Genomic DNA, 23,810 nt, shown 5'->3' with positions numbered 1-23,810 from the left:
TTTCTTATGGGCAGATGATCAACAAAGAGTGTGGGCTTTGGAAACAGACAGACCAGTTTTGTATCCTTGCTCTGACACTGGTCAGCTGTGTGTTTTTGACCTTTGGAAAGTCATTCATCTTCTGGAGCCTCTGTAAAGTGGGAGAGCAGTTTCCTTGTAGGCTGAGAGCCGCATAGTACTTAAATGTTTTCTTCTCCCTGGCTGGGACCTTCCGGTTGAGTCGGTACCCTTGCTCTCTCCTTTCCTAGATCATACTGAGAAGAGCCTGAATCCGGAGGAGTTGGAGGACAGGCTGTTCTGGGTAAGTACTCCCCAAGACCTCCCTCCCTCCACACTTGCCTTCTTTCCCATCTTCAGGAACCTGAGGGAGGATAGCCCCAAGCCCCCCAGAGACTGAGGCCATGATGAAGGGCCTAACTGCTCAAGCAAACCTCTTTCTGTGGTCCCCTTGCCGCCTGGCCTCTGCCTCAGAGTATCTGACTATGCGCTAAGTCTTGAGCCCCCTTCCATACCCTTATGACCCTATATCAAGAGGGAGTAAGGGAAAGGGCCCTAGCTGTATGTCCTTGGGCAAGGTATTTAACCTTTGCATGTCTCAGGGTCTTCATAGGTTAAATGGAAGTTCTTCCTGCCTTCTAGAATTAAAAAGGATGATATCAGAGAGGACCTTGGAAATTGGAAAGGGCTTCACACATGTAATTGGCATTACCATCATTGTCACTGTAATATCATTCTTCAGTCCTAACTCCCACCATGTGTTTCCCCTTTTTTCCTTATTTACAGGCCATAACCCTTGTCTCTTGCTTCTTCTTCTTCTTTTTTTTTTTTTTTAAAAATATATTTTATTGATTTTTTACAGAGAGGAAGGGATAGAGATAGAGAGTTAGAAACATCGATGAGAGAGAAACATTTATCAGCTGCCTCCTGCACACCCGCACTGGGGATGTGCCTGCAACCAACGTACATGCCCTTGACCGGAATCGAACCTGGGACCCTTCAGACCGCAGGCTGACGCTCCATTCACTGAGCCAACGGGCTACGGCTCTTGCTCCTTCCTGACCCCACTTTTCTGGGGCAGAACAGCCTACCACTGACCTTTGTGGTCCTCTTCTCCCTTCTTCTTCCTCAGTTTTTGAGTCACTCTTTAGTGGCTATTGATGATGACCGCTGGCAGGAGCAACTCATCAGAGCCATCTTGGAGAGGATGTGTTATGTCGGCGATGATGGTGATGAGAAGGTTTGTCTGGGTGTGTGGTGGTTGCAATGCCGGGGCGGAGGGGTGCGTTGAAGGTGGAGGATGGTGCTGAAGAAACCTGGTGCTCACACAGGTGGCTGAGGAAATGTGAATGAGTACAGGCCTTGGGGAAAGAACAAACCAGTGTTCCTGCATCCTGGGAATCAAGGGGTGGAGAGGATCACAAACTGGTCGTCACACTGGCATGACAAAAATATCAAAGTGTCTTACTTTTGCTTAGCCTTTTAGGCTTTATCAAGAAGTTTGCCATCGATTGTCTTCATTGAAATCTCCTAATATTCTTAATAGAATGGAGCTTGTACTTGGTGCAGTGGAAAGATTGTTGATTTTAGAGTCCTATTTAAGCAGTCAATTCAAGTAATATTTGAGGGCATCCCATACACTGTGCTTCATGTTGGGGATACAGAGTTGAGGAAGAAATATGGGCTCCTTTGCTCACAGAGTGCAAGGTTGGTGGTGGTGATGGCCTGGGGTCCTGCCCTGGCTTTTCCATGTGCTCCCAATTCAGTCTTGATAAAGTGTCAACAATAAAGATTTTTAACATATTAGCCTAAATAACCTATAGCTGTGGTCATCCCTACCTTGAAGTTGAAGAAACACAATCCAGGAGGATTTAAAATCTTAAGAAAATTATTGGTAAAACTGGCACGTGAATCCAAGTTTTTTTCTTTTTTCCTTCCTTCCTTCCTTCCTTCCTTCCTTCCTTCCTTCCTTCCTCCCTCACCTGAGGATATTTTCCCATTGATTTTTTAGGGAGAGTGGAAGAGAGACAGAAAGATAGAAATATCTAGGTGAGAGAAACACAGCAATTGGTTGCCTCCTGCATATGCCCTGAGTAGGGACCAGGCCATGGAGGAGCCTGCAACCGAGATATGTACCCTTAACTGGAATCGAACCCAGATCCTTTCGGTCCGCAGGCCAACACTCTATCCACTGAGCCAAACTGGCTAGGGCCTGAATCCAGGTTTCTTGATTTCGGTTCCTGTTTTCCTGTCACCGAGAAATACTTTATTTGAGCTCTGGAGGTTTCCAGGAAAGAGGCCTTATTTCCAAGACGGTTTTCTTTCTCATTATTAACAGTACTTATGAAGCACCTAATGTATGCACATCTTTGTGGTTGTTAGATTAGGGGTACAAAATGAAGCAAGCGAGAATTCTGATCTTTTTAATTTAGTTATTTAAAAGGTGCACTAGCCCTAGCCGGTTTGGCTCAGTGAATAGAGTGTGGGCCTGTAGACCGAAGGGTTCTGGGTTCAATTCCAGTAGAGGCCACATACCTTGGTGGCAGACTCCACCCTTTCTTGGGCCCTGGTCAGGGCGTGTGCAGGAGACAACAATTGAGGTGTCTCTCTCACATCGATATTTCTCTCTTTCTCTCCTTCTCTCTTCCACTCTCTCTAAAAAAAATCAATGGAAAAATATCCTTGGGTGAGGATTAAAAAAGAAGTGCACTAAATGCCTAGAGCAGAGCAGACACTGGGCTGGGCCCAAGGTATTCATGTGAAACCAGCCTCTGCCTTCAGGAAAGCATCATCTGCTTGAGTGAATAGACAAGAGAGTGGGCAATTATTCTAAGCCTTGTAGGTTTCAGGGTGGAAATATGCACTGTGTGCTTGGAAGCAGGGAGGAGGCCTGAGGGGCCTGGGCAGAGCAGCTTTGTCAGAAGCGATGCACTGTTTAGGTTTGCTCAAGACTGTTTTGATGTTAGTGCTGAAAGTTCAGTGTCCGGGGAAGCCCTCAGTGCTGGGCAAAATGGGAAGATGAGTCTCTTGCAAAGGAGGGGATAAGTCTGGGAAGATGAGTAGTCTTTGCCAGTGAAGCAGAAAAGTAGGTGCCATAGGCCAAGTTTAATTGATGCAGAGCCTAAGGTGAGGATTCTTATCAAGTGACTTGGCGAGGAAATGCTCTCAGGAGACCTTGTGATAGAGTGAAGGACACAGGATAGGGGAGAGGAGAAGCCAAGCCAGGATGTGGCCTGATCCCATGGGGGCCCTGGATGGAAACTGCACAGTCTATCCTGCCTGGAGACAAGTGAGGAGGCTTTTGTACCCTCTGCCCCCCAGGTTGTTTGTCATTGGCTCCAGGTTTCCAAGGTTGGTCCTGTGCAGGGAGGGGAGAGAGAACAATGCAGCGCCTGAGCATCTGGGGTAAGGAGGCCCCAGTCACCTCAGGACAGTTCTCCCCCAAGGCTGCAGGGAGTAGCTGTTCAGAAAAGTTCCTGCAGCCAGTTGAAGGGAAGGAACCCTGAGGTCTGGGCAAGGCACCATGAGCATCTGCTAGAGGGGAAAGGATACCCATAAGAGGGGGAGCTAAGGCATTCATTGAACAGCAGGAATGTCCTGTTTGCCTACTGCCTCAGGCACTGATAGCAATGGGACAGAGTAATGAACTGGGTAGACACTGCTCTTGAGCTGCAGTCTCACCTGAGATGTGGGGTTGGTGCAAGTTGGGAAGTAACGGAATAAATCCACAGACAAGATGAGTGATCATGATGAAGCCCTTAAAGAAGGAAACAGGGTGCTGAGCTGGAGAGGGACTTCGGAGGTCAGAGCAGGCTCCCTGAGGTGATATCTGAAAGATGAGAATGAGACATTTTTAAAAATATGTATTTTATTGATTTTTTACAGAGAGGAAGGGAGAGGGATAGAGCGTTAGAAACATCGATGAGAGAGAAACATCAATCAGGTGCCTCCTGCACACTCCCTGCTGGGGATGTGCCTGCAACCAAGGTACATGCCCTTGACCGGAATAGAACCTGGGACCCTTGAGTCCGCAGGCCGACGCTCTATCCTCTGAGCCAACCCCGTTTGGGGAAGAGAATAAGACATTTTGAAGAGCCTGGGGAAGAGGGTTCTACACAGAGAAAATGGGGAGTGCAGAGACCCTGAAGAAGGGAGTGGTGAGTCCACACAGTCTGGTATTACAAGGTAGACAGGACAGTGCGCAGTAAGCAAGGATAAAGGCCACTGAAATTCAGAGGAGGGAGAAATAATTACATAAAAGTACTTCTTCAATTATACAATTTTGGTTTTAAAATTATGCAAGTTTAAGGAACTTTTTTTATTTCCTAGGTGTAAGTGGGAGGTATGGGGGTCAGAGAAAGTTCCTAAAGGATGATCCCTAAGAGGCTGAGACATTGGAAAGGCAGCTTTCTCTTCCCTGTAACTTGAACCCCTGCTCTATAGGATCACTGCCTTATCCAGATGCCTCTAGAGAGCAAGGGCCAGGGTGGAGGATGGGGCTGTGGGCAAAGGTGGTGGCTAGTATAGGAAATGCTGCCCTACCCTCATTTCAAGCTCTGCGTGACCCTGCTCTCCTTCCTTTCCTAGGCTTTTCTCTATAAATTCTTTGGCTTCGCCCTCTGGACCTCAAGAAGTGAGAAACTGGTGAAGATGATGCTCTCCGCCATCCTTCAAACTTCCCATGAAAACGTGCAGGAGAGGGAGGTGAGGCAGAGTGCATTGGCAAAGCATTTCCAGGTTGAGTCAGGATGGCAAGGTGGCTAAAAGCTTGGGCCTGGCAAACCAGAGCACCTGGGTGAGAGTTCCAGCTCTGCCACCTACTAGCTATGTGCCCTTGAGCAAGTTACCGAACCTCTCTGTGCCTCAGTTTCCTCCTCTTTAAGACAAGGCTATGGTACCTTCCTGATAGGATATTTCTTTAAAAGATTTATTGAATTTCAAATAATTTTATATTTAGAGGAAAGTTGCAAAAAATTCCAAAGAATTCTTATTTATTCTTCTCCCAGATTCCCAAAATATAAATGCTTTTCCATGTTTGCTTTATCATTCTCTTTCTCATAAATTACATTATTTATTTACTAGCATTATTACTATATTTTTTGAATCTGAAATGAAAGCTGCAGTCATGAAGCTCATTTACCCTTAAATACTTTGCTGTCTACTAGCTAAAAATAAAGATATTCTCTTACATAAGCACAGTACAATGATCAAAATCAGGAAATTAACATTGCTACACCACTGATATCTAAATTATAGACCCAGTTTGAAAACCATCAATTGTCCCAACAATGTGTTTTAAAGCAAAAGAAAAATATTATATTTTTATTTTTTTTATTCCAGGGTCTAATTCAGAATCAAGCCGTGCATTCAGTTGTCATTTGTCTTTATTCTTCTTTAATCTGGAACAAGTTCCTAATCTTTATCTTTCATGGTCTGGACATTTTAAAAATGCACAGACCACTTATTTTGTACAATGTCTCTCGGTTTTGGTTTCTGTCATATTTCATCGTGATTAGATTCAGAGTGTGCATTGTTGGTGGAATACCACAGAAGTGATGTGTGTTATAGGATGGTTTTTGAGGATTAAAATGTAAAACCACTAAGAGCAATGCTGGTACATAAGCACTCTCTACTTGCTGATTACTGGTAGTGCTGGTGTTCATGCCCTAGGACCTCCCTCTCCAGGGCCCTTCTCCTGCCAGATTCTCAGAGCATCCATCAGCTCCACGATCAGCAACAGGTATTTACTAAGCCTGAGTTGCAAACAGTATCAATGAGGAGAAAGACATATATAGGAATGAAACGGGTAACTATACTCAATGGCCTACTAAAGGCTACATGAGCAGTCACTGTGGCATTGAGGCTGGCTGGGACTTGGGTTGGTTGGGGCGAGTTTAGGAGAAGGAGGGAGGCAGGTATTCCCGGTTGACATAACATTCTGAGTCAAGATTCAGGATCAAGACTTTGGGGAGCACATCTAGAGAACAGTCAATGGTCTAGTGGGACTGGAGTGCAGAGTTCTTTGACAAGGAAGTAAAAGTGACCTCTTGCTAGCACTTGGGAACAGATTGAATACAGGAGATAAAGATAAGAGGGGAAAGGGCCTCTGGGATGATTCTTGGGTTTCTGGTCCAAGTCGGAGGAGAATGGTATCCTTCCCTAAGGCCAGAAACCCAGGACAAAGGGGGAGGCAGTAGATGTACTTAGTGTTTGACTGGGAGGGGTTGGAGTGTCAGGTGGACATGTACAGAAGCATGTAGACCTGGATCTCAAACCTGGGCTTCGTGTCTAGATTTGGGAAACATATTTTCCCTGACTGTTAAATGGGGACGACAATATTTACCACAATGTATTAGTGAGGATTAATCAAGTAACATGTATAAGGCTGGTAAACATTAAGCACTGATGTTCTGATGATGTCAGTTATGATGATGATGTCATATGATGATGATGACGACCAGAAGGAGTGGTAGCCATGGCTAAGGGAGGACATAAGAAGAGGGACAGAATAGAACCCCCTTCTGATGCTCCACTAGTCCCTCTTTTCTAAAGAGGTAAAATTTTCCCTTTATCTACCTGATATCCAATGGTCTACAAGTCCCACTAAAATTTCCTCCCTCTCCAGGATCTGTGTCCTGGAGCCTGTCACTGTCCCGAGGGTCCCTCCATCTGTCTGCTCTTGCTGCAAAGTCGAATGGTGGCCCTTCCAGCACAAATGAGCCCATTTGCTAACAGCTGGCACCTGAATGTCTGCTTGAGCATTTTCTTAGCTCTGTGCCCAGTCATCCTTGTTCAATAAGCTCTAGGGAGGGACTCAGCTGACACTGAAGTCAAAAGGGCCTGCTATGAAGGTGAGGGGTTAAGTTAAACACTTTTCCTGGCAGGAACCACAGAATCCCCAAGTCTTCATGATTTGACTCTCTCTAGGTTGTGATTCCCCAACCCACTGGGACTGACAACATGTCCACTGAGTTGTTTTGCCATGATCTCCCTCTTCCTGTTCTCCTAAACTAGAAATATTAGCATTATCTGTAACTTTTCCCTGTCTTCCATCTCCTCTCTGACTAGCTATCCAATCCTGTCAGCAAGGTGCCTGGGATTTGTTCTTCCTTCTGTTCCCTCCTCAGAGAAACCATTCTCTGAATTCCTAGTGCCTATAAAAGTATTCTCAAATGTACAGGGTTAGGTTTGACAAGAGCAAGATTTTGTAAATCTGTGACTATGATTTTTCTTAATAATTTACTTTTTCAGTTACTTCTTGCAAAGATATTTGGTTCTCCACCTGGATTTTCAATAGTTCAAACGTGGAGAACCAAATCTTTCCATTTCTTTCCTCTCCTCCCCCTTCCCCTTCCTCTATGTATTTCTTGCTTGTGGGGGAACATAGCATGTGTCTGGCTCACCCCGAACTGTGGCATGGGGTTGAGGCTCTCTTTGTTACAGGGCATTGCTGTGGCGTTCAGCATCGTGTCCAAGAAACATCTGAAGACAGTCCTGGAGCAACTGAAAGTGTATAGTGCTGTCCTCACTGACAAGGAGTCATCGTCCATCCTCACACTGGCAAAGGTGATGTCATTCCCAGGGTGCTCTACCAGCCTCCCATACAAAGCCTTCCAAGGCATCCCCATCACCCCAGCCTCCCATTTCTCTGAGGCCTTGTGACTCATCTATAAATGCTTCTCTTTCCCTGGAAACAACTGTGGGAAAGTTTCATCCTTGATCCTTTTCTCTTGCTCTGCATTTCAGGCCCTGGTATCACCAGCTACATGCCCACCCTGTCCCCCAAGCTGCTCGCCATCCCACAGTCCCATCTTCTTTCCCAAATCGTCTGAGCAACCTTTTCCTCTCTGAACCTCTGTTTCCCCCTCCCCGCTACAGGAACATCAGCGAAAGGAGTGGGTGCTTGTCTGTAACACCATCTACTTAAGCTACAGCAAGATTATTTTAGAGAGCAAGGGAGATATTTTCATGCATTTCGATGCCGTGCTGGCTTTGATCCTGCAACACTACCACAACTGCATTTTGGAAAAGGTACTTCCTGCTTACTCTACTTCTCCAGCTTTCCATTTCTGCCATGTCCTCTCTTACCGCCCAAGAAAAGATGCTTGGCCTTAAATGGGAGTCAGGGGCTAGTACAGTGACTTCTCCCACATTTTAATCCTTTCACTTAATCCTGCTACTTGGAGACTCTAATTGGCCCAAGGAGGAGACCACAGTAACTTTAGGTCTGTTTCACAGTGTGTCCTTCCTGCTGACAGAGCTTCGTAACCCGCCATTGAGCTCTTCACTGCCCTCTCTGATGAAGGGATGAGTAAAACCTAAATTCCCTAGTGTTTGTAGGAAGAAGCATTCAGGAGAGGCAGCGGAGCGGCCATACTGCTCTCTTGCCTTTGCTATGTGTCCAACGCATGGGTCCCGGGTTGGAGAAGAATCCCTTTCCATTCCCAAGTCAGATATCTTTTGGTAAAACTTGTTCAAGGGAAAGACAATACCTTGAGAGACCAGGAAGCTTGATGTGTCCTAGTTACAGAGTAACATGAGGGTGGCTTCAGAAGGGGGTTGGTGAGAGGACTGGCTCTGTCCACCACAGGGATGCACTGGTCTACCCTCAGAGGGAAGGTGCAGAGCATCAGCCTAAGGAAGGCTAAAGAAGGCTTAGGTCCTCACCCCGCAGACTGTGTAGGTAGTGTGCCCTGGCACAGATCCATTGCCACCTTGGAGAACCCTGAGCATACTGGTTCATTCAGGATAAGGCCCTGAAGCTGGATTACCTGAATGCCCTCATCATACTGACAAAAGCCCTGGGCAGGCAGCAGCACGTGGCCTTTCAATTCAAGTTCCCCCACAAGCTGGCAATTGTTTCCATCATGCTGGTAAGTATCTTGCAGGAGGATGGAGGCCGGAATGCAGAGAGGAGGGAGGATGGGTCCACAGGGAAACCATTGGTGGCACTCCTAGGCTGGAGCTGAAGGTAAAAGCCCAGATTTTCTAGTTTCCTTTTCCCGCCTTAGTGTTCCCTTTGCCATCCTCAAGGCTGGGGTGAGTACTGTAGGGAAGGTGTGGTGGGGAGTAGGAGAGAGGTGCTGTCCTCAGAGCCTTTGCAAGTCACTAAACATTCTAAATTCCACCTTGTTATGAACACAGCCTGGAGTGGGAGGAGGCAGAGGCAAACAGGAAAAATATGTTCACCATCCTTTTGGTGTGTGTGTGTGTGTGTGTGTGTGTGTGTGTGTGTGTGTGTGTGTGTTAGGACCTAATCAAGGAGGAGCCATTGAACTCCATTTCCAGCTCTATTAGACAGAAGGCAATGAACATCATCAATAACTTCAGGTAACAACACACCATCCACTCTGTCTTCCTTGACCCAGTTCTATTGCAGCTCTTTATTCCCTAGTTGATCCCCCCTCTTAGTTTCTGCTTCTGCTTCTTGCATAAGGGAATAGTAGAAATTTACTGGCCAATATCTGCCACTTCTTTTGGCCAAGATTTTTTGAATGGGATTTTCAAAGGACCTGGTAGAGATGGCCTCTCCTGTCTCTATAGACACTTGCTGTTAATTCTGCCACAGGCATCCTTTTGCTTTCAGCCCTGTCCCTGATAGGCACCTCCATCTCCATCAGTGATGTCCCGTTCTCTCAAAAGCTCTGGGGAACTAACAAGTAATAATATATCATCCCAAATTAGCAGTACCCTTTCCTGTAATAGTCATGCCTCCTCTCTTTCCCATAGTTCTTTTCTTTCCATCTTCCTGGTTCTTTTCACCCTTTCTTACTGTTACTCCCTTTCTTCTTTTAATACCCTTTCTTCTGATATCTTCGTCTTTCTTGCTCCCACTTATTCCTCTGTCACCATCTTCTCTGTCTATACCCTTTTCAGTTGTTATTCCTGAGCACACTGGTTACACTTCTTCTCCCTGGATCGTAGGATGCTCAGGCCCCTCTTAGAGATAGAAGAAAGAGTAGAGCTCCTGGGAACATGCTTCAAGAGTGTGTTCTGCCTGCCATCCATAGAAGTGTTACGAAAGGAGGCATCTAGTCCCAAGAAGGGCCAGGCCAATGTGGTAAGTAACTCTTTGATGTTTGTCTCTCTGGTCTCATTTTTTATTTTTTTAAGAGGTTAGGAACTATAGGTTTGGCAGTTTTATGTAATAGTCTTCTGCCTTCTTTAATAAAAACACAAAATCATTGGAAGGAAGCCCTCCTGTGAAGAAGAGGTTGTAGGTCATGTAGTCTGAACACTACTCCTGAGATCTAACTTCCTCCTTCTACCCGCTGATTACCACTGCCACCACTTTAACACTCTGGCCCAAAGGCAGACACTTGATCCTTCCCTTTATAACTGCTGTGTGATTGAAACGAGACTAGAAGGTTCAAATATGATTTTACTAACGGTTGACAGGTAAGTAAAGCCAGGGAATCCCAGGAGCAAGCAATCAGAGTCTATTTCTTTTTCTTATTTTTTTTTTTTTCAGAGTCTATTTCTTATAGTGCCTGCAGTGTTTCCTTAAGGAAGGAAAGAGAGATTCAGTTTTTAATTTATATTCATATATTTAATTCCTAGGAATTCTTTCATGTGTTCTGATTACACCTTTATCTTGCCTGGTCGTTCTTGTTTTATTGATGCCATAGTCTCTTGAAATGTTTTTGAAGCTATTAAAAAGAATTTAAAAATACAGGTTTCTATTATTTACCAAATTAGCTTGATTTTCTTTACGGTCAGTTGGTTTGTTCATCTTGGGCCTCCTTTTCATCCGATTTCTGGTAATCCTTATTTTTTAGTTCACAGTTATGTCATGAAGGAAAGACTGGTACATATAGAAAAGGCGGAGGTGGGTTTTCTCTGGCCTCCCTCAGTGTGAATCTGCTTTGGATGAGGAAGTTATTTTGACAGGATTTCCCTGTGTTTGGAGCAAGCTGGGAGTTCCAGCTGCCCAGTACAAATAGCTTTACACCTAGGTAGGTTTCTTCCGAGTATTTTATTCCAGGGAGAGCTGCCTTTCTTTTTCTCCCCCCTGATTTTCAGTTTTTGTGGCTGGGATCTATCACAATGTTGCTCTGGTTCTCCCAGCAGGCCCTACGTTTAGAAGCCCTCCTTGGCAGATCACCTACTCTCCTTATAAGGCTTTGGGCAAGGCCACTTTGTTCATTCAAGGATAAGAGGGAGAAACCCACTGTCCTAGATTTTGTGAATCAGTTACTCTGCAGACAGCCAGGCCAGTCCTCCTCCCACCTGGAGCCAGTCAGCCTGTCAGTCCTGGCTGCTTACTGAAGCTGTATCCCTGGACCAGAGTCCCAGCTGAGCTCAAGTTAGGGAGTGGAGATGGAGGAGGGGGGTAGCTACGTTGCAGGGGAACTCCCAGTCCACCAGGACAAACTACACACCAGGCAGACATTTGTGCTCTGGTGAAACAACAGAAGGATTAATTCAAGTGAATGATGGGCCAGTAGTGCTTGAATGTAGGGAAGTTTTTGGAGCAGGCTTTCTCAAGGAAGGCTGGGACAGCCAAAATGCTGAGCAGTTTAGAAGGAGGGTGGGGTGATAGGTTGGTAATTTTTTGAGTTTCTTTTCCCCCTCAGGATCTGTTTGAGGGAACCATGCAGTCCCTCCTAAGACTAATGGAGACACTTATTGTTGAGATGCCCACCCAGATCCAGAACTGCTTGCAGGTTCGTGGGAACAAACCTCTGAATGTTGGTTTATTCATTTCCTAGAACTGCCATAAATAAATACCACAAGAAGTGATGTCAAACAACAGAAATACATTCTCTCAAGTTGTAAAGGACAGAAGTCCCAAATCAAAGTATTGGCTGGTTTGGTTCCTACTGGAGGCTCTGAAGGAGAATCTGTTCAGTGCATCTCTCCTAGCTTCTGGGAACTCCTGGCAACCCATGGTATCTCTTGGCTTATAGACATATCATTCCAATCTGAGCCTCCATTTATTTTCACAGGGCATTCGTGTGTGTGTGTGTGTGTGTGTGTGTGTGTGTGTGTTTGTGTGAGTTTGTGTGTGTGTTTCTCTTCTTTTTTTAAAAAAATATGTTTTTATTGATTTCAGAGATGGAGAGAGAGAGAGAAACATCAATGATGAGAGAGAATCAGTGATCGCATGCCTCTTGCAAACCCCCACTGGGGATTGAGCTCACAACCCGGACATGTGTCCTTGACTGGAATCCAACCCAGGACCCTTCGGTCTGCAGGCCACCCTCTATCCACTGAGCCAAACCAGCTAGGGCTTTTAATAAGGACAGCAGTCATTGGGTTAGGACCCACAAATCCAGTATGAACTCACCTTAATTTGAATCACCTGCAAAGACCCTATTTTCAAACAAGGTCACATTCTGAGTTTCTGACTGGACATGAATTTTGGGGGGACACTATCGACCTGGTGCAGTTGGGAACAGACCAGGAGAACTGTCTAGGAACTGCTTATTTTCACAGTCAGAAAAACTAAGAAGTAGAACTGCTGATGAAGATTGGGTGCAAAGCTTTTAGGGAAATGATAATAAGGGCTAAGATCAAATAACTAATATTGGTCTTGCCTTTAGAGGAGAAAGCTTCCTCCTTCTTCCCCTTCAGCCATAGCTGTGGCCAGCTTCTCTCTCAGCTGCCCACTGCTCCCACATAGCAGTTAACAGTTCAAAACACAGGCTGGGGACTGCCATACACTATGGTTCCAGATGGTGGCTCTGCTGTTTGCTGTATGGTCTTGGGAAGTGTTTAACGTCTGTTTGCCTCAGTTTTCTCTTGGAAACTGGAATGACATAGAGCACCTAGTTAATACAGTCATTTGGTAATCGAGTGAGGTGTTTACAAAGTGCTTGGCTCAAAGACGTGAGGTGCAGGTACAACTGATTTGCCCATTTTAAAATTGTCGTTTTATTGACTTGATGTACTCTATGCTAATGTCATTGGGATACTTGGCTTTCTCCTGAAATTGCTATTCCCCAGTTACCACAGGGAGTTCAAGACTTCTTTGCAGTTCCTGTTGTTATTAAAATATAGGTCACTGAGGACTATATTCAGAGTATTGCATTCAAAAGTTACATGAAATATTTTTTTTCTGTATGATTATATTGTCAATTGATATAATTTAGACTTGCTCGTCTTAAATTTTATGGTTTTTCTTTTACTTAATTGAAGAGCTTGATTATATAAAGATTTACATAATTAAAAACTTACTAGTAAAACCATGTGAAGTTTTACTCAGAGGATTTTTGCTCCCAAGCTGATCCTCTTAACCTTATTCGCACTCACCCTCTGTAGATAACCGTTTTCATTAACTTCTGGTTTGTCCTGCCTGTTTTTCTTATTGTGAAAATAAGCAAATCTCTGTTTATGGTGTATTCTTATTTCCCTTTCTGTTTTACACAGTCGTTAGCACATTCTATTCAGTGCTCTTGTCCTTGCTTTTTTCATTTATCCTCATCAGTTCACAGATATGTTCCTTTTTTTATGGTTTTATATATTGTGTGCATGTAATATAGTTTATTCAATCAGTCCTCTATGGATGGATGTTGGACTGCTTGTAATTACTTTGCTACTGGTTTTCTTCTTAACTTTTAAATTTGAAAGGATTGTAGATTCACTGGCAGTTGCACAAATAGTACATAAAGCATCTATTAAAACCAGGGAATTTCCTTGCCAGTATGGCTCAGTGGTTGAGCATTGGCCCATGCACCAAGAGGTCACTGGTTCAATTCTTGGCCAGTGCACATGCCTGGATTGCAGGCTTGATCCCCATTGAGGGGGTTTGAGGGTGTGTGCAGGAGGCAGACAATGTTTCTCTCTGATCAATGTTTTTATCTCTCCCCCTCTCCTTTCCACTCTCTCTAAAATCAATACAAACATATTTAAAAAACACACAAAAAACAGCAAATTGATGTTGACACGCCGTTGTAAGACATAGACTTTATTCAATTTTAAAGAATTTATTAAAATTGATTTCAGAGGGGAAGGGAAAATGATAGAGAGAGAAACATCAATGATGGGAGAGGATCATTGATTGGCTGCCTCCTGCACACCCCCTAAATGAGATCGAGCCTGCAACCCGGCCATGTGTCCTTGACCAGAATCAAATCCAGGACCCACCGCAGACCGATGCTCTATCCACTGAGCCAAACTGACTAGGGCAGGACGTGTTTCTTCTGGTCAGTGTAGCATCAGTGTTCTTTTGAGTTGGTTGTGGATTTTTCACCTGCTACTCTTCTTCTTTTTCAATTATATATCATGGTCTGTGTGGTTGCATCATTGTCAGATTGATGACTGTAGATTGACAAGTAGCAGTGGTATTTAGTACCCATAATTAACCAAAGGTGAGACACTTTTCCATTGTGTTTCATGTGAAACCATTTATAGTGATATTTTTCAAATAGATTTACACACACTTTACTCTGGAATCTGTGAATACAGTGACTGTTATTTTTTTTTTATCACCAAGTTCTTTTTCTACTGAAGAATGAGAGGCGGAGGGTAGGAAAACTCAGAGGTATGTTGAATCACTGAAGTGAATATAGTGGATATATTTTGAGAGCCACTGTTGAACCTGAAGGAAGGGGGTTGGAATTGAGGAGATTTCTATCACCTAGACGAAGGGAAAATATGGGGCTGGAGGATTTAATACCGCGTATACTTGATAGGAGAGAGGAGAGAATGAAACCTCTGGTGCTAGACCCACATATAATCTGCCTCTTGGCAAAAGAGGTCCTACTGTCAGAACTCTTGTCCTAAAACTTTGTAAAAGCCAGGTTCAAGAATATCTTTCTGTTCTCTGGGACACAGATGAATGGGCATCTCCTTTCATTATCTCCTTCCTCCAGCTTATGGATCCTTGGCTCAATTCCCAGAAGGATAACGAGCGGGAACGGGCCATGTGGTGTGCTGCACATATTCTGGAGTTTACAGCAAAAATGGAGGACTTCAATGTGAGTGGGAGGCGGCCGTGGAGTCTGAATTATCATACCCTGTCTGGTTGCCCTTATCCCTACCTTCATCATATATATTACCTAGCCTCAGTCACTCATTCTCCGTCGCTATTGCTATTTTCTCTTGTGGATCCCATCCTGTTCTCTCCTTTATCCCTTCTGTCATCTTCTACTTGGTGTTTTTCTCCATCCATCAGTTTTATTTCATCCCACTTGGTTCAGTCTGATGTTATTTGTCTGAACAAGCAATGACTAAACACTCGCCTTGTGCCAGGCGCTGTGGTAGGTGCTATAGCGAATACACAGATGACCAATATAGTTTCTGACTTCATGAACCTTACAGTCCACTGGGGAGAGAGGCATGCATAGAACAATCTTAAAGAGAAGGTGATAATGAATAAACTGAATATAGTGGGACTAAAAGATCAAAACAAACAATTACAAGTTGAGGGGGCAGGGAAAGCGTCATAGAGAAGAAGGCATTAAACCTGACTTGACATATGAGTGGAGTGTCAAGGGGCAAAGAAGGGGGATAGAGTAAGGTAATTATAAAACGATGACCTCTGATGTCCTTTATGGCCACAACTCATCTATCCAATTCCATTCCCATTAACCTCACATAGTCTCACCTTTCATGTCTCTGGCTTATGCATTTCCTCCTCTGAGTTCTTCCTGTGATAGCTCAGCCTAAGGGAATGGCTGGGATAACTTGTGACTTCCAGCTTCCTTCCCCAGATGGCAATTGAATTCACCCGGCTGGGGCGCCTGGTAAAGCTGCTGGCCATGCGCTGCCAGGACCCAGTGGACAGCATCTGCTTCCTGTCTTCCAAGGCTGCGTATAACCTCTACTGTATCCTCTTGAAGAAAAAGCGTATGAGGAGCCTGTTCTTACCCCTCCCCCTCCAACCACACACTTAGGCCTGGCCATCCCCACACACTCATCCCAAGACAGTGAGGGCCAAGAAGCTGCTTGAGTACCTCATTTCCATTGAGGAACCTACCCCCAAACATCTACAGATAATCTCTTGGGAAAAAATACCTACATAGGAAATACTTCTTTGGAATTAGTTTCTCCTTTTTTGGCTCAGCCCCATCCTTTTACCCAATTCTATCTCTGCTCTGAGGCAGGCAAGATAGTTTGTTTGTCTTTTACCTCAGCTCCCACCATTTCTTATCTTAATGCCCATTCCTCTACTCCCAGCCCCAAAGGACATACATAGCCCCAAGCTGACTGAGTTCAGTAGGAGCTTTGGGCTAGAAGGTGGGAAAGGGGGAGTTTAACATGCCTTCTGAGTGTCTGAGAGGTGGGGTCGGGTGTCTCTGTTTCAGAGATGAAGAAGAAAATACAAGGCTTGTGGATAGAAGAGGACATGAATGAAGTCTATAGTGCCAACTTGTTCTATAACAACACCTTTAAAATTGCCGAGGTGAGGGAGCAGGACCAGAGACAAAGTGAGGGAAGCCTGGGCGTCTCATTTACCCACTGTAATAGACTCCTGGGGTGGGACTCCTATCCTGTCTCTCTTCCCATTCTGTTACTGGATGTGAACTTTTCCTTTGGGGGAAATTTTCCTATCACATGCTACTATTTGTCCCCCCTTGAGCATCAATGGTCCTGATCCTTGTCTTCCCCTGTCCCCCCAGAAGCATTTGCTTCATGCTAATGCTGCTTTGTGAGCAATGTGTAGACTCAGAGATGTCACTGAGGATCTTAGCCCCAGCCCTCCTCTCCTGGGGTTCTGCTCTGCACCCCCTGACCTCTGAGCCCCACATTGCACTTGAGTCCAGTGTTTCCTCCCTTCCATCCCCAGGACTCTGTCCCCAGGAAAGGGTCTTCTAGGAGTTAGGCAGACAGCACAAGCCTAGGACAGAAGCACAGAAGCTCCCAAGAGAAGCCCTCCCTCACCAGGAGGAATGGCACAGGCTGTCTCGGGCAGGGGGAGCCCTGCATCCAGACTCATCGCACCATGTGATCCCACCCTGTTGCAGGCCTTTGCAGAGTACTTCACCCAGAGGCAGCTCACCAACCTGGTGCTGACATCCATGGAGGAGCTGACGGGCAGCAGGGCTAACGTGTCTCTGGCTGCAGCCCAGTTGATGAGCGCTGTCATGAAAAAGCGGGGCTCAGATTTGATAAAGGTAGTGTGGTGCTGGGTGGGAGCTCTGGCCTGAATGTCAGGAGCACTGGCTCATGTCCTGGCTCTGTTACCAAGCAGCCAAAGGGCTGTAGCCAAGTCCCTCTCCTCTACTGGCTTTAATTCATTCACTTCTAAAATGTAGTCTTGCACTACATTTCCTCTGTGGTCCCACTGAGCTCCGACATTTGTAATCCTGAGCTTGTAACTGCAGTGCCTCCTATCTGGGCGGCTGATTCCTCAGTAATGACAGCCATGTGCAGGGGTGTAGGCATTGTTGGGGGATTCTCCCCAACCCCCTGGGGTGTCAGGAGCTGAGACCTCAGTGAAGGAGTAAGGCTGTGGATTGGAAACAAGGAAGTTCACAGAATGACTGACCTATGTATAAATGTTCTTTTAAGCTAGCATAAATATGGGAAGGCCCAGCATTTAGAAATCTATTTCTCACTTCACTAAGAAAAAAAAACTTCAAAATCGGGTCATATAGGGCAAGTCTCTGAGTGGCCACCATCCTCATTATACGTGTCACAGGGGCTGTCCATCCCCTCTCTCTCTGCATCCCCAGACATCCGTTGCCTCCACTCATTTATGTGACTGGCGTGGCCTAGGTACCAGAAATGGGCGGGCACCATGACAGTCCTTGAGATATTACAATGAAATGGACTTCCCAGAGGTCCATAGTTTAGAGCTCTGAGCACCAGATGAGAACCCTGTGGTCTTTCCACATCCAGTGCCACTGTCCCTGCAGTTTTAGGGCTGGAAGTTGACCTTAGCTGGGAGGGAAAGGCCTGAGTGCCTCCAGGGCTTTGGCTTTCTTTCTGGAGGGTCTTCTGTCTCCTGAGCAACCTCAGACCACCTCTCTGGACATTGGGGCTCTGGACAGGCATTTGCTCTAGTGGGCCTTGGCCCGAGCTCCCTTTTTGGGCCCTGCTGCTCTGGCCTTTGGCACCCCGCAACTCTTCCTTGAGAAGAGAGTCAGGGACAGGATTGCAACTATGCCTCTTGAGTTTGAGGACTCAGTAGAGAGGGAGGAGGAAGGAAGGAAGTAAAGAAGTACTGACGGGTGTTCTGGCTCTCCCCTGCAGGTGGAGGAAATTGTGGCGGGCATCCTGGAAAGGCTCAAATTGCAGCTGGAGCCCAACACAAAGGAGGAGACCCTTCGGGCCCTGTGCTTGCTGGCAGGCAACAGCACCCACAGCGTTGTGCCCCTGCTGCTCAACAGGCCCCTCCCTTGGGATAGGTACCTCTCCCACACCCAGGAGCACACTCCATCCCAGTAAACCCTCCCCTGCTCCAACCAAGCCCATGTTAAAAATCACTGCAAAAGGATGCTTTCTTCTTGATGCCAATCAAACTTCATATTCTTTGGCCAAGTCCTCTTGGGCCTCACTCCCTCTAGAACCTGAGAACTGGCCTTTCATAGGCTCAAGACCAGATTGGTACTAGAATATGATTACCAGGGCCCATGACATAGCTGTCCCTGGCTCCTGCAGAACCATTCTGGCCGTGTGGAAGGTGTTCGGCACCGAGCGAGAGACCACAATCAACGTCCTGCAGCTGCTGATAGGCATCCTGGAAAACCACTCCACAGAGGGCACGACGGAGCAAGCCCTGCAGCCCGTGGAGGTCAGCATGGGGAGGGCGGGCGGGGGGCGGAGGACTTATGTCTGGGACTTGCGTGCAGAGGCGAAGATTAAAGGGCACCTGTCAGGTGTGAGCAGTTGTTAGGGAGCAGTGAAGAGGAGACTGTTAACACTGGACTCATGAATACTGCACATACGTTTAGCACTTTAACTTTGTACATCCAAGAACTGCATGATGTAGAAAGTGCAGGAATCAATCCCATTTCATAGACAAGGAAACTGATGTTCAGTGTTAATCAGCTTTTTTATCTCCTGAGTTTGTGTCTGGCGCCCATATTTCTGGGGCCTGGCCAGGGGCATGTGGTGCTGGGGCAGAGGATGAAGTTTGGTTGTCTGAAATTGGGTAGCCCAATATATTTTCTGCTGAAAAATTAGAGTTGGTTCCCTTTTTGTTTTTAATGTTTGGCAATAAAGAGAGAGCAGATTACATGTGTGTGGCCCCTCATTTCCCCAGGATTGAGCTGTGGGCATTCAGTCTTTGAGTGCTTCTTAGAAACCTCAGTCAGAGTGCACTGTGACCTATGGGCAGTGACAGGGAGGGGCAGTGTGTGGGATTGTGGGACCATTTCTTTCTTTACCAGACCTAGTCAATTCTGGTTCCTCCTTTCCACGTGTCCTCCCCAGACGGCGTGTGCCTTGTGTGAGATGCTATCCGGGACTCTGTGCCGGGAGGCCATGCTGGAACTCTACCCCCGGCTATTGCTGGCTGTGCTATGTCATCTCTTCTGGGTGATTGAGCAAAATGTCCTCCAGAATGTGGTGGTCTACAGGAAGGATGGGGGCTCAGGCAAGACCTTTGACTCCAGTAGGTAAGCCTAACCCTGGTGTGATGGAGAAATGAGACTAGTCAACTCCAGAGGGCCCTGGACAACTGGATGCCAATCCCCTAGGGAAGCTGAAGAAGAGACTGACAGCAGCACAGAGCTAGAATGTCGGTGTGGGTGCCCCAACATCACGTGCTGGAATGTTCCCACGTGTTTTCAAGTTTCTCGTTACCCTTTTCCTTGCATGCACTCCTCTGCTTCACCCAGCGGTTCAGGTCTCTGTTCATGACTCGGCCCATGAGAGATTCAATACTCTCCGTGCAGCTGTGCCCATTCGAATCTGGATCACCTCTGGCTTAGCTTTGTCACTAACTGCGCCATCTCATGCAATTCACTACTGCAGTTTAGGGTGTTGAACTCCTAAGTAAGCGGTTGTCAGACCTTTTTAAAAAACCTCAGGGTATTCTATTCAAGTGAAATCTTACAGTAAAAAAATAAAGAAGACCAGTAACCAGAGACATTCTGGTTAGATGGGTGTGGAGGTGAAGAGGTATCCTAACCCTGCTACACCGTGGAGAGCTGAATTTGAAAGCTGTGGCACTAGCACATCTCTATAGTCTCTTTTACAAGACAAGGTTGAAGGGGTGAGCAGACACAATTGGAGATGGGTTTCAGAGAGCCATGGGTTTTCATCAGCTGGAAAGCAGGATCCAGCTATGCACCAGATCCAGATTAGAGAACTGTCTCCTGGCTTGCCAGGACAAGGATGCAAACTAGGGCATAACACCTTGTTCATTCCTCTGTTCCTTTCTTTTCACAAACCTTGTGACGACGGGCCTTCAGTTGTGCCCTGGAGGTGGTGAAGCTTGTGTTGTTCGCAGCCGCATATGATGGAGTGGTGGTTTATGCAGATGAGCATAAGTGCTGGGATCATCTGTCCTCCTCTAAATTTTACTACAGAGGCATCATGGACCTGACAAGGTGGGACCATTTCCCCAGCATGTCCAATACCACTCTAGCCCCCAATCCCAATTTTCCAGGATCCAGCACTCAAATACAGCAGACTATAACCCTCCCTTGCTCATCTCCCAGACCTCAGCCTTCACATTATCCTGTTCTGTGCATACTGTTCCCTTGTCACCTCCCCTCCACCACTGCCCACTCCCCACCCAGCTACTCTTGGCTTCTTCTGCCCCATCGCAGTGGCATTGTGAAGAACTGTGAAGCAGTCATGCTGCACCGACTTCTGAACCTTGTCAAGACCTTCCTTGACAGCGGAGATAATCATCGGAAGATCTTGTCCAGGACCGTCTACGCACAGGTGAAAGCCTGGAGGAGGACCACAGCCCTAGCCATTCATTTCCTGTAGCTGAGGAACATTTAACAGAAATGTTAAATAACTTGCCCCAGAAAGTGGAAAGAATAGAGAGTGGGGTTTGCTTCCCTGCCACTTCAGAGCCTAAAGAGGCAGGGGAAGCCTGGGGAGAAGATCAGCAGCATTAGTTTTCCCAGAATGATTTTAGGATCCCAGGATCTGGCCCAAAATGCTAAGGTTATCAGCGCTATCCACCATTGCCGTAGACCAGTGATGGCGAACCTTTTGAGATCAGAGTGTCAGCATTTTGAAAAACACTAACTTAACTCTGGTGCCAGGTCACATAAAGAATTTTTTTCATATTTGCAACCGTAGTAAAACAAATATTTATATTTCTGATATTTATTTTATATAATTAAATGCCATTTAACAAAGAAAAAATCAACCAAAAAAATGAGTTTGCGTGTCACCTGTAACAGGCGTGTCATAGGTTCGCCATCACTGCCTTAGACTCTAGCCCATGCGCACAGATCTACTATTGCTCTCTACTGGTAACAGTTATTACCTGAGTATGGGGCCTGAGGGGAGCTAGGGAAGCACCAGGTACCCATCCATGGTTATAGTAACCTTGTTTCCACAGCTCCTCTGGCATCGATCAGTGGCTCAGACTCTGGGACAAGACTTTGTGGGCAATCTAATCAAGTGGACCAAGGAGCCCAACCTCATCATGAAAGAAATTGGACTCTGTGGAATCAGTAACCTGGCACTGCATGAAAGTCAAGTAAAAGTGGGGGGCCCAATGGGAATCAAATGTTAGTCTCTGAACCACTTAATTTGTTTCCCTTGGGGTCTCTTAATTACTCAGAGCTTAGTAAATTTCCCAACCCCTCATCCTAGGGCAGTACAACATCCAGTTTATAGACTTACATAGCCTGGCCATCTGGCCTCCCAAACACCCTGAGCACCAGCCTTCCACTTCCTCTGCACATCCAGCCCCTAGATTCCCTACGTCTGTTTCTTTTAGGCACCACTTGTTTTCTCAAAACCCTATCCCTAAAGTGTTGCATGATGCCCAGGTGGAAAGTGATCTCTGCCTTCTTTCAAACAGTCAGAATCTGTGAAGAGCCTGTTTCCATCTTTGGGAGACTTCCTGAAGAGTGAGGCACGAGTGACAGTTCAGGCAGTAAAGGCCCTACGGAACATCGTCGTAAATGGGCATGGAGAAGAGGTCAAGGCGATGTTCTGCAGCATCTCCAAGCATCTGCGTCCACTCATCAATGATGTATGGGCCCAAGTCCCTAGGATTAGTTGGAAACAGTATGGGCTGGGGCTGAAGGTGAACCCTGGAAGCTGAATTTAGGGTCCTGGGGCAGAGCTATGGGACTTGGTGGAAGGCTAAAATCACTGAGGGGCAGAAAAAAGGAGACTTGGCTACTTGAAGCTGTGCATTAGACAGGTGCAAAATTCATTCCCTATACATACAGATGTAGCACTCATCCACTTACTCTCTTACCACAAATTTCCTGAAGGAGCCACTGAAGGGGAAAATGTGACATACTGATGTAAAATTGGTTCTGACTCCAACGATCTTCTCCTGCAAACTTAAAGAGTGGGGGAAGAACTCATAACTTCTACCCTCCTTCCAAACAGCACAGGGACCCTAGAATGCTGGGAGCCTTGTTACAATACCCGAAGGCTCAGAAATCTGAACTACTCAGTCTAGTAACAGCCCACTCCATGTCTCAGCCTCTTTACAGATCACAGCCATTTTGAGCTGAAGGGACTTTACATCAGAGATGTATGCTTACTTAGAGTATTCCTGTTCTGGCACCTATCAATTTTTAGTATTTGAACCTTGGATTTGAATTATTTTTGTATCAGCCTCATAATCTCGAAGAGCCTGGACACTCACTCCATGATTCATCCATTTTTCAGTTACTTTTAAAACCCAACATGTATATTTGACTTGACAAAGCCTAAAGATAATCTTTACCCTTCATCCAAACAATATAAGAATCTTAGAAGCTTGATTACACTGCCCCCGTTTTATTAATTAATATTGTCTAGTAGTTTAGTTTCACATTCTTTTAAAATCCCCAAATGTGGTCTTTAACATAATCACCACCATTGCTGTTATGTTATACAGTCAATACTCATTTAGATTTTCCCATATGTTGCTTACACATTTCTTCATTTCCCTTTCCTTCTTATAGCTCTCTCTTCCCTTCTAGATTCATTTTCTTCTTTTTTCTTTGTGGTTTTTTCAGTGAGGGTCTGTTAATAGCAAATGTTTTCAGTCTTGGTCAGAAAAAGGCTTTATTTTGTCTCACATTTGTCTTTAGTTTTTAACAGTTTAGGATGTGTTGGCATGAATTTCTTTAGGTTTAGCCTGAATTTTTGGAAATCTCTATGTTTGTGTCTTTTACCATACTTTAAAAGATTGTAGCCATTATTTCTCCAAAACATTTTCAGCACATTCGTGTTCCTCTCCTTTTAGAAATCTGATGACAGAAATGTTGGACCTTTTGCTCTTGTCCCATCGGTCCCTAGATTCAGTTCATTTTCAATAATTTTTCTCCTTGTTGTCCAGATTGGAAAATTTTTATTGATCTCTCTTCAAGTTCACTGTGTCTTTCCTCTGACATCTCTGTTTTGCTAATTTGCATTTATCAGTTTAAATATTTCCCGTTTTTATCTTGTCTCCTTCTTTGCTGAGGCTTTTATTTCTGAATTGATTACAAGGTTATTCAGTGTTGTTTTTGGAGTATTTGGTATCATAACTCCTTGGAAGTTTATATCAGATAATTCCAACATTTGTTTCATCTTAACTGGTATCTGTTTCATCTTAACTGTTTCATCTCAATTGGCTTTTCCCATGTGAGTCAAGATTTTCCAGGCTATTCATATACAGAGTGATTTTTTTTTAATCCTCACCTGAGGATAATTTTTTTATTGATTTTTTTTATAAAAGAGAGTGGAAGGGGGAGAGAGGAGAAAGAGAGAGAGAGAGAGAGAGAGAGAGAGAGAGAGAGAGA

The 23,810-nt window shown here is 45.4% G+C and overlaps 1 protein-coding gene across 1 annotated transcript in view; it reads left to right on the top strand.

Annotated features, from left to right (window-relative positions):
- LOC308513843 (maestro heat-like repeat-containing protein family member 1) overlaps positions 1-22,129 on the top strand; it is a gene marked incomplete at both ends in the record, with an annotated part of 51,976 nt that extends 29,847 nt beyond the window's left edge. The window contains 20 exons of the mRNA XM_081083944.1: positions 249-301; positions 1,130-1,237; positions 4,585-4,701; positions 7,441-7,563; positions 7,876-8,028; positions 8,745-8,870; positions 9,248-9,327; positions 9,922-10,057; positions 11,574-11,663; positions 14,814-14,918; positions 15,654-15,789; positions 16,248-16,345; positions 16,908-17,057; positions 18,139-18,293; positions 18,547-18,679; positions 19,321-19,505; positions 20,304-20,441; positions 20,664-20,781; positions 21,416-21,556; positions 21,884-22,129. Of these exons, the coding sequence (XP_080940070.1) occupies positions 249-301; positions 1,130-1,237; positions 4,585-4,701; positions 7,441-7,563; positions 7,876-8,028; positions 8,745-8,870; positions 9,248-9,327; positions 9,922-10,057; positions 11,574-11,663; positions 14,814-14,918; positions 15,654-15,789; positions 16,248-16,345; positions 16,908-17,057; positions 18,139-18,293; positions 18,547-18,679; positions 19,321-19,505; positions 20,304-20,441; positions 20,664-20,781; positions 21,416-21,556; positions 21,884-22,129 (2,591 nt within the window). The remainder of the gene's footprint in view (positions 1-248; positions 302-1,129; positions 1,238-4,584; positions 4,702-7,440; positions 7,564-7,875; positions 8,029-8,744; positions 8,871-9,247; positions 9,328-9,921; positions 10,058-11,573; positions 11,664-14,813; positions 14,919-15,653; positions 15,790-16,247; positions 16,346-16,907; positions 17,058-18,138; positions 18,294-18,546; positions 18,680-19,320; positions 19,506-20,303; positions 20,442-20,663; positions 20,782-21,415; positions 21,557-21,883) is intronic.
- Between the last annotated feature and the right edge of the window lie 1,681 nt (positions 22,130-23,810).

The sequence above is a fragment of the Myotis nattereri genome (genome assembly GCF_964212035.1).
Source record: "Myotis nattereri genome assembly, chromosome: 2".
Lineage (NCBI taxonomy): Eukaryota > Metazoa > Chordata > Mammalia > Chiroptera > Vespertilionidae > Myotis > Myotis nattereri.
The sequence above is the reverse complement of the archived record's forward strand: the minus strand, read 5'-3'. Positions and strand labels throughout refer to the sequence as shown.